The 12,033-nt window shown below is 21.2% G+C and overlaps 1 protein-coding gene across 1 annotated transcript; it reads left to right on the top strand.

The window, feature by feature from the left end:
* Positions 1-1,452: 1,452 nt before the first annotated feature.
* On the top strand, positions 1,453-10,872 carry PRSY57_0103600 (asparagine-rich antigen Pfa35-2; the record flags this gene model as incomplete). Its single annotated transcript, XM_012905355.2, has 1 exon — positions 1,453-10,872. One exon carries the CDS (start codon positions 1,453-1,455, stop codon positions 10,870-10,872), a length of 9,420 nt encoding a protein of 3,139 aa, XP_012760809.2.
* Positions 10,873-12,033: the final 1,161 nt, after the last annotated feature.

Genomic DNA, 12,033 nt, shown 5'->3' on the forward strand with positions numbered 1-12,033 from the left:
AAAAAAAAAAAAAAAAAAAAGATCTACATAAATATGTATATATTTTATGACTGAATATATATTATCATATATCTTGTTTGTTGAAATAACAAAATTTCATCTATTAAGGATAAGGTATGAATTTTTATTTAAGTATACATCATATATATATATATAAATATACTACATGAATATCCATTGCAATTAAAAATTGTATAGTTTATTTATATTCCTTTTTATACTTAACAAATACATATATTTTTCCATTTTTTATATATACATAACATATATAATATATATATATATATATATTATAACGGGTTAATATTTACTACACACACATAAAATATGTATATATGTATAAGATATAAATATGGTACATATGTGTAAAAAAATAACTAAAATAAATAAGAACATTTATTTAAAATTTTTATGTGCAGCTGTTAAATATATATTTAATAAATACTTAAATGTAAAACGATTTATATTCATTATAAAATTTTTTTTTTTTTTTTTTTTTTTTTTTTTTTATTTATTTTCAGCATTCTTATCGTCAAAATATTTGTAGAAAAATTAATTCATAACAAAAAATATTAATCAAGTAGAATAGGTATGGAAATAAAATATTTTATATAATGTATCCTTTACATAAATAAAAATTTATTTGAGTTATATATTTTCATTATTGCTTAAGAACATTTTTTTTTTTTTATTACCCAATTGATATGCTTAATCATATAATGACATTATATATATATATATATTATATATATATATATATATATAGTATATTTAATTATTTATTTATTTACATAACATATATATTATGTATTTATTTATATATATATATATATTTTTTTTTTTTCCCTTTTTTTATTCAGGAATTATTTCTAATTTAAAATGTGTTTTATTTTTATTTAATGAAATCATCAAAAAAGAAAAAAAAAAAAAAAAAATTTGTCATACATGTTTATAGTGTAATTAAATGTATCAATTAAAAATAATTAGGTAGACTTTTTTTTTTTTTTTCCACCTTAGAGATTTAATAAAAATAATTAATAAATATATATATATATATATATATATATATATATATATATTATATAAATAAATATTTAATTATATATAAATATATTTATATATTTATGTATTTATATATTTATATATTAAAGAATAAAATATTTGTAAGTAAAATACAGAACAAAAAAAAAAAATAAATAAAAATAAAATTTTATAAGTATATTTTCTTTATAATCCTACACCTTTTTTTTTTTTTTTTTTCTATATGTATGGACACATGTTACAAAAAGAAATGTGTTGTAATATTCTTTTCATTTTGTATATGTGAGATTTATTCATATATATTTATATTTTTCTTTTCGTTTCTTTTCTGTGTTTTTTTTTTTTTTTTTTTTTGGAGGGGAGAATATTATTTATTAAAATATTATGGATCCTTCTATTAAAGAAAATGAAATGAAGAAAAATCCAAAAAGTACTGAAGAGATCACGGATTTGCCTAATGTTGATAATTCAGATAATTGTATGAAAATGAATAATATAAAAAATGGAGACGATGGAAATAATAATTATGGGAAATCAGATAACACAAATGAAACAAATCTGAATGATACTTTAAGTTACAACAAGTATGGGAATAATTTCTTAAGTTACAATGGAAATTATGGTTCGAATAAAATGTACAATAATCAGAATATGAACAATAGATATTATAATAAGATACATTTTAATGAAGAGAATTATGAGTATTTTGGAAGGGGTAGAAATTACAAAAATTGCAATAATAATGGTAATTATAACAACAATAATAATAATAATTATAATTACTATAACCATTATAATAATAATAGTAGTAATAATAATAATAATAGCAGTGGTATAAGTAATAATTATCATGATGGGGATTATGTGAAATATAACAAAAAGGGAAGTACTATTCACAACAGATATAATAATATCTATACTACAAGTACTACCCATAACACCTATAATAATAATAATAATAATAATAATAATAATAGTAGTAGTAGTCACAATTTTCATATTTCTAATAATAATTTAAGTGGCAATAATTATCATTATTATAATCCATATAATTATTATAATGGATGTACAACTATAGACAATGAGTTGAATGAAAAAGACCATAAGCAGATATCGTCAAAAAAGATGTCAAATAGCGTGGCAACAGCAAGAAGTGAATATACTAGCGAAAGTAAAGAATATCAAGCTAATGATATTAATAAAAAAAAAAATGAATTCAATAGGAATGATACATGTAAAAATGATGTGAAAACAAATGATGTGAAAACAAATGATGTGAAAACAAATGATATGAAAACAAATGATATGAAAACAAATGATATGAAAACAAATGATATGAAAACAAATGATATGAAAACAAATGATATGAAAACAAATGATATGAAGACAAATGATGTACGTCCAATGAACAAAGATCAGAATATGAAAAAAAACATAAGAATTAATAAAAATTATTTTCCCAAAGGAATTACTTCACCAAGAAATAATGGTAATATAAATGATACATATATAAGAGACGATAATGTATTAAATACATACGAAGAAAGTTTTACAATGAAAAATAAGAAAAAAAATTATTATAGGTATCAAAATAATTATAAAAATAATACTTCAAACCATTTCTATAATTCTTTGAATATGAAATTGATTAATTATGGAAACTTTGGTTACAATAACAATAATCATTATAACAACAATTATAATAATAGTAGTAATAATTATTACCATAATAATAATTATCATAATAACCATAGAGTCAACATACATATGAATTACAGAAATAAGAACAACTGCATGAATAATTATTATCCATATAATAATTACATTGATGCAAAGGAAAATGATACTATGCAAAAAGGTACTTCCAGTCGTAATATCCTTTATGATAACAAAAATGACGATACAAATTTTAACTGTTTTGGAAAGGATAAATATGCAAATAAAAAAAATGAAATTGATAAAAATCAAAATGACAGTGTTGTTGTTTATGATGAGAATACCAATAAGGAGGACCATAAGGATGACAATAAAAATAGTAGTAATGATAATATACCGAATGTTAATAATAGTGATAATTGTAATTTAACTAGTGACGATAGGTTAAGGTCAAGTATCCAGGAAAATAATACATGTATATCACCAAAAAATAATAGTGTTGTACTTAATAATACAAATATGGAAGAAAATCGTTCTTATAGCAATAATGATAATTCATCAAAAGATATTATTATGGATAATATGTGTGATAAATATAAAAAAGAAGGCAAGCCCTCTGAAAACAGTGTATATGTTAATACATATAATGATAAGGAAAAGATAAATCATGATAGTGATGTGGCAATGGAAAAGGATAATTCAGATATAATATATACTGAAATAGAACAAAATTATAATAAAAAAAATAATAATAATGATAAAAAGAAGGATGATAATATAGCTAATGTTAAGGCTCATTCCAATTTTTATGATACATTTGATAATAATGATAAGAGACATGATGAAAATGGAATGGCAGAAATAAAAGGAGAGGAGGAAAATCTAGATATAAAAAAAATCTCCATTAAAAACAGTATGAATAAAAATAATGTATCCTATTTGGAGAATGAGCAATATTTGAAATGTAAAATTGGAGAGGTAACGAATAAAAATGAACAAGGTAATACAGCTGAAAATAATAATAATAGTAATAATAATTATAGTAATAATAATAATAATAATAATAATAATAATAATAGTAATTATAATAGTAATTATAATTATAATTATTATTATCATAATAATATTAATGATTATGATGATTATTACGATATTAACGATAATAATAATTTGTTTAAGGATGAAAATTTTGATAATTCCACAAATAATAAATGTTTTAAATATAATAATAGGAATAATATAAAAAATGACCACTCATTCAAATCACATATACAATGTAATATGAACAGTTCTTATAATTATAGTAATGGAAATACTTTACATAGTGAAGGAAGTAAGGAATTATCTTATGAAAAGAATTATTATTCATTTTCAAAAAACGAGACTTTTAAGAAAAAGGGTCCAAATAAAAATTACGCAAATGGGTATAATTTTAATTACAGTAATAGGAGTGGGAAAAATATGAAGAATCATAACTATGCCTATAATAATTTTAACGCAGGATATCAAAGAAGTAATATGTCAAAGGATAATAAATATAATGATGATGAGGGAAATAATATGTATGAAAATGACGAGAATAACAATAAGGGAGACACAATTAAAAATAATGATATTATAAATGATAAAAGGGAGGATGATAAGAATATAAAACATGTAAAATATGATGATGATCATAATCAAAATCTAGATAAAGATAAAGATCATAATCAAGATAAAGGTCAAAATCAAGATAAAGGTCATAATCAAGATAAAGGTCATAATCAAGATAAAGGTCATAATCAAGATAAAGGTCAAAATAAATATCAAGATCAATATCAAGATCAATATCAAGATCAATATCAAGATCAATATCAAGATCAAAAACATGATCAAAAACAAGATCAAAAACAAGATCAAAAACATGATCAAAAACATGATCAAAAACAAGATCAAAAACAAGATCAAAATCAAGATAGCATTATTAAAAATAACCATATAATTAGTATAGAGGATGATAAAAACGAATGTGAGATATATTATCATAGAGATAACAATATTATTAATTTTGATAAAACTGATAACAACTGTGATGTTCAATATTCTCCAAATTTACAAAATGATGACCCTAACATAACTATTGAAAATAAAGAGGAGAAAAATATCAATACTGATATAACAATTTGTGATGGTTCAATTATACCAAATAATAAAAATTACACTTATAATAATTATAGAAATGAAGAAAAAAATAGGATTAGAAATAATTGCCAAGGTGTAATAAATATGATACATGACAATGACAACATGAATTATCATCCTATTTCAAAAAAACGATATGGTTATTTTAAAGATAAGAATTTCTCTTATAATAAACATGTAGAGTCAGATAATAATGTACGCAATTATGTCGATCATACACCTATAAATATTTCTACATATAATGATTCCTACAAAACAAATTTCCAAAGAAAAAAGGATTATAATAGTTATATGACAATGCCTTATTCAAATAAAAAGGATATTAAATATTATAAGAAGAAAGGGAAAATAGAGAGGAGAATTAAAGAACATAATTGTTACAGTGGTATAGTAGGAGAAAATGAAAGAAATAAAATAATAGATAACATTGGTGTAACAACTTCAAATGGATATATTACCCATAATATTCAAAATATTCAAAATTTTAAGAATATACCAAATGTTAAGAATATGAAAAATGTTCAAAATATACAAAATGTTCAAAATATACCAAACATTTCAAAAATCTCCAACATGCCCAATATATCTAACATTTCTAATGGGTCTAATATTCCAAACATGTATAATATCCCGAACATTCCGCATATCGTTAAAGGACAAGACCAATTTTGTAATTCTACATATGGAAGAAGCAACAAAGAAAGAAAAGCTATCATATCGTCCAACTCAACTACCAATTTAACTTTTGACACAAAAAAAAAGGCTACACAAAATACCTGGGTTATTGACCATATAAACAATGAAGAAGAGGAACAAATGAATAACATAACCTCCATTTCAAACACAACGGTGAACTGTTACAAATCCGAGTTTTCATGTTATAAAGATAATTATAAATACAAAAAACATTCAACTCATATTTCTACACCCAATTATTCAATGAACAAAGATAACGGTGTACTAAACGTAATAAGTTCTGTTGACAAATTAGTAAAAAATGAATACATGTACAACGAAGAAAAGGGAAGAAAACGAGCAAACAAAATTAATAATAAGATGAACTGGCAAAAAAAAGGATTCATGTTAGAGCAAAATAGGGAGAAAATAAATATAGTATTAAATGAAGAAATGAATATGCCGAATGTGGTGAATTGTACTAATACATCAACTGTATTAAATGATGCAAAGGAATTTCAAACGTATGACGAATTGAAACAAAAGAAAAAAAACAAAAAAAAAATAGAAGAATTGTTTTGTATGAAGAAATCAATAGATTTGTTGCATGTAAGATCAAGATCTGAAAATTTCCATTGCAGGAAAAATAGTTTTAAGAACTTGGAAATTTCTATGATGAAACCGCATATGCAACACTTTGAACAATCTATAAATATGGAAGGGTTTAGATGTATATTGAGTAAAATGATGATTAATTATGAAGGTGATATGATAGTGGATGATCAAGAGGAGGAAGAAAAAGAAGAAGAAAAAGGACAAGAAAAAGAACATAAACGGGAATGCCAATGCGAATGCCAATGCGAATGTCAATGCGAATGCCAATGCGAATGCCAATGCGAATGCCAATGCAAATGCCAATGCGAATGCCAATACCAATGTCAATGTCAATGTCAATGTGAACATCTAAATGAACAATATAATGATAATAAAAATCATCCTGAGCATGATAAGGAAGACAACATTATTCAGAAGAAAGATGAAGATGAAATAAAAACCGAAAAGGATCATAAAGAAGAAGAACATGAAATTTATAACACCAAAGAAGAACCAAAATATTATTCTAATAATAATGTACACAACGAGTCTTATGTCACACATCATGATAGCCTTAAGAACAATGAAACAATTTCAACAAATACTTCTGGTTGTTCTATGATTAAAAATGACGATTCTTTTGGTGATAGTGTTATATCTAATAGCTACTTATATAAGGAAAATGATTTAAATACAAATAGTTGTATAAATAAAATAAAGCAATTGAAGGATGATAATATAAAAAAGGATAATAGTATGGAAGAGACTTATATGAACAATATGAACATGAATACTATGGATAGTATACATTTTGATAGTATACATATTGATAGTTTACATATTGATAATTTACATATTGATAATATAAATATTAATACTACTAATAACATATATAAAAATGGTGATATAGCAAATAACAATAGAAATGGAGGGGATGTTAACAGGGCTCTTTTTAATTCTAGAGAAAACATTACTGATGAGTATAGTATGAAAACTCAAAACACTTTTCTTTGTATATATGATGAAAACAATAAAGAAATGTTTGATAAAAAAAAAAAGAAAAAAGGGTTTTACCAAAAAAATGATTTTCCTATGAAAAAGGATGTAAGTAGTGATATTATTTTAAATAAGCGTTCATTAGAAGAAAAAAATAATTGTGATTTGACGATATATACTAATAATATAAATAATAGTGATACGAATATGGAAAATTGTTATGATACCTCTTGTGCTACCAAAACGTATGATAATATGAATAGTAGAAAATTTGGTATGGATACATATGTGAAAGAGAGTGATAAAATAACAAATAGATTGTGGAATAATAATATAGATAGATATTCTTATAAAAATGGAAGGAATGGAGTGTATTATAATGAGTATGGTAAGATGGAAGGAGGAAGTTATGATTATCACCCTAGTAATATTATGAACAAGAAATTTGGTAACAATAATGACAATGATAATGATAATAATAATGATAATGAGAATAATAATAATGATAATAATGAGAATAATAATAATGAGAATAATAATAATGAGAATAATAATAATAATAATATTGATGATGATAATAATAATAATAATAATAATGATAATAATGATGATAATAATAACAGTAATGACAAGAGCAACAGCATGAATAATAATTTTGGTAATTATCATAATAATAATAGTAATAGTAATAATAATTATCATAATAATAATTATCATCATCATAATAATAATTATCATCATCATAATAATAATTATCATCATCATAATAATAATTATAATCATCATCACAATAATTATAATCATCATCACAATAATTATCATCATCACAATAATTATCATCACAACAATTACCATGGTAACAATCATTTTAATAATTATCATCATAATAATATGAATTCATATAATGATGGAAGAACCATACCAAATAATAGTTATAGTGGGAAAAATAGTTACAATAATAATATGGGAGAACACATAAATAATATAGACATAACATCTGGTCAGAGGGTTCTGAAGGATGATATGAATAAAAATAATTTATATATGGTTCATAATCAACATAATTTTGAAGAATATAAAAATTATATGAATACAAATGTGATAAGACATAACAATCTGCATAAGAAAAAATATATGACAGGTACAAATTATCAAGTGAATAATTATAATGATACCTATCATTTTAATAATATGAGGGGAAAACAGTATTATTTAAATAAGTACAATTATAATAATCATCATGATATGGTATATACGAATGGGAAAAACGTAGATGTATACAAGCATATGAGGGCAAACAATAAAATAGAAACATATAATAATATGATAAATGGTATGAATGATATAAATGTGAATAATAATGTACGTAATAATACGAATAACTATTCTAATGATTCTTATTTGCATGCACAAAGTGGAGATGTGCAAAAAGTATATACGAATGATGAAATTGTAAATGACAAACATAATAATAATGATAATAATAATAATGATAATAATAATAATATTAGGAATAATATTAGTAATAATATTTGTAATAGTAGTAATGATAATATGATAGCAGTAGATATAAATGAACAAAATAATAAAAGCGAGGTAATTAATAAATGTGATGATAACAATGATGAACATGATAAAATGGATAATAAAAGTGTGGTAAGTTATAAAAGTTATGGAAATAAAAGCGGTATAAGTGATAAATATTTTAATAAGCATAACAATGAAAATAATTATAAATATAGTAACAACAATTATTTTAATCAGTCTAATGATATGAACAAAATTACAAATAAGTACATGAACCATAATTATTCCAACGATAATTTTAAGGATAACTATAACAATAGTAATGATAATAAAAAAAAAAATTTACATTATTTTAAAAAAAATAAAATGAATAATACATTTAATAGTAATAGAAATAAGTACGGAATTGAAAATTATGATGATGTAAATTATCCAAAGGATTACAATGAAGATAAGATGAACAATAACAACAACAATAATAATAATAATAATAACAACAGAGATAGACATAATTATCATACTGGTGATAGAAATAATTATTATTACCATAACCACAAAAATGGTTATGATTTTGGTGTGGAAAATATCCCAAGTCAAATTAAAAGAAGACATCGAAAATACATGCCACCAAATAATTACCAATTAAATGAAAATCATTCAACAGTTAACAATAATAATAATAATAATAATGATAATAATTATAATTATGATTATAATAATAATAATTATAAAAAATATTATTACAATAATAATTATAATAATAATGATTACGATAATAATAATAATAATAATAATAATAATAACAATTATTATTATTATTGTAATGATGATAATTATTATAAACAGACATACGAAAAAAATAACCAAGATTACCACAATGATGATTTTAATCTACCAGTAAATTACTATGAAGATAATATGAAAGAAAATAATCATATGAAAGACAACAATGAATTTTTCAAAACTGAAGAAAAAATAAATGAAGAAAAAATAAATGAAGAAAATAAAGTTGAAAAGGAAGACAGCAATGAAGAAAGGGAAAAAATAAAGAATGAAAAATTTATGAGTGATGAAAAATTTATATGTGATGAAAAATTTATGAGTGATGAAAAATTTATGTGTGATGAAAAATTTATGTGTGATGAAAAATTTATGTGTGATGAAAAATTAACGTGTGATGAAAAATTAATATGTGATGAAAAATTAATATGTGATGAAAAATTAATATGTGATGAAAGATTAACGTGTGATGAAAAATTGATGCACAACGAAATAGATGGAGATAGAAAAAAAATTCAAGAAAATGTAATTCCTTCAAAAGTAGACAAAGACATTAAGAGAAGAAAAAAAAAGGAACATTTTAATAACTCGTTTTCAAAAGCAAATATATTCAACAATTCATATAACATTAAGAACTTGAATAATAATGATAATAAAAATATGAACACCATAAGTGATGATACAAATACAATAAATGAGAGGAATGCAAAGAACAAAAAAAAAAAAAAGAATTATCAAAATAATGTAGACGTGGTTCTTGATAATATAGAGACGGTACCTAGAGCAAGAGAAGAGAAATTAAGGAAACAAAAAAAGGATAATAAAAAAATATACAAACTGAAAGATAATAATATTAAAGATAATAACATTAAAGATAATAACATTAAAGATAATAATATTAATGAGGATAGACATTATGATGATAATTGTAAGGATCAGAATAATTGTGATGATAATTATAAGGATGAGAATAATTGTGATGATAATTATAAGAATGAGAATAATTGTGATGGTAATAATTATGACAATAATAATAATAATAATAATGATAACAATAATTATAATGAAAATAATAATAATTATTATTATGATGATGATGATAGTACGATAATTAAGAAAAATTCATATACCTATAAAGTAAAAGATCATTCATATTATAATTACAATAGAAATATTTCTTCAACCAATAAATATGAATCAAATTATATTGTACATGAACATAATTCATATAATAATAATAATAATAATAATGAAAATTATACAAATCCATATGAATATAAAAAAAACAGTTATAACAAAAATAATAACTACAATAATAAAACGAATAATATGTACGACACAAATAGTTACAATAAAGGATATAAAAATTATAAAAATAAAAATCATAAAACCACTCCCACAGAGCAGTACAAAAAATTTTAAGTATCTAAATGTGCCATATATATATATATATATATATTAAATACATAATAATGAGCCTAATTAAAAGGATATATATATAATACAATATGCACATTTTTTTTTAATCTATTTATTTTATATTTAGTAATGCTTCTATGATTAATAATATTTATATAATTAATATAATTAACAGTTGACCTTATATATTTAAAAATATGTACATTTTTTTTGTTCTATATATATATATATATATATATATATAATATATATATATGTGAGCATATATTTATATATATGCATAATATTATATTTTATCCATTTCTAATTATAATTAAAATTTAGTAGTCTTGTGTGACTTTTTTTTTACATATTATCTCCCAATTATTTACATTTGAATTTTATTATTCATCAATTTTATTTCTTTTTTCTGTTTGAAGAAAAATATCGAAGTTCAAAAAAAAATAATAATTCAAAAAGATTTAATACATACATATATATATATATATATATATATATATATATATAATATTTGCTTATCATGTCTTTCCATTTTTTTTTTTTTTTTTTTTTTTCTTACAAAATTTCATATTTATAAACTACCATTAAAAACATTTTCCTCATAAGCAAAAAATTAAAACCATAATTTAAATTAGAAAAAATAAATGATCGAGTATAAATAAAGTTAAAAATTTTTGCTTTATATAATAAAACATTTGATGTTTTTTATGGAAGCATATAACCATTTCTTCACCTTTTTTGTAATCTCACCCAGAAAAAAAAAAATATATTAGGTACAAATAATTGTTTGTACCAATATATGACACATGAAAATTTTTATTATGTTACATAGAGGGGACACCATAACAAAAGAGCATATAAAATGTAAAAAAAAAAAAAAAAAAAAAATTGAAAACATTGAAAAAATTATTAGAATTATTAAAATGAAAGTTGATAAATTCATATTTCATTCAATATATATATATATATATATATATATATGTGTTCTTTATAAATTTGGAATACTATATAAAACAACTCATATGATTAATAGAAATATTTTATAAAATAATACAAATGTATGAGTTTTTTTTTTTTTTTTTTTTTTTTTTTTCTTTTGGATAGGAATAGTTAAAAAGAATTATAAAAATAATATACATCACATAAAAACATGTATATGTACCT

Source organism: Plasmodium reichenowi, chromosome 1 (genome assembly GCF_001601855.1).
Source record: "Plasmodium reichenowi strain SY57 chromosome 1, whole genome shotgun sequence".
Lineage (NCBI taxonomy): Eukaryota > Apicomplexa > Aconoidasida > Haemosporida > Plasmodiidae > Plasmodium > Plasmodium reichenowi.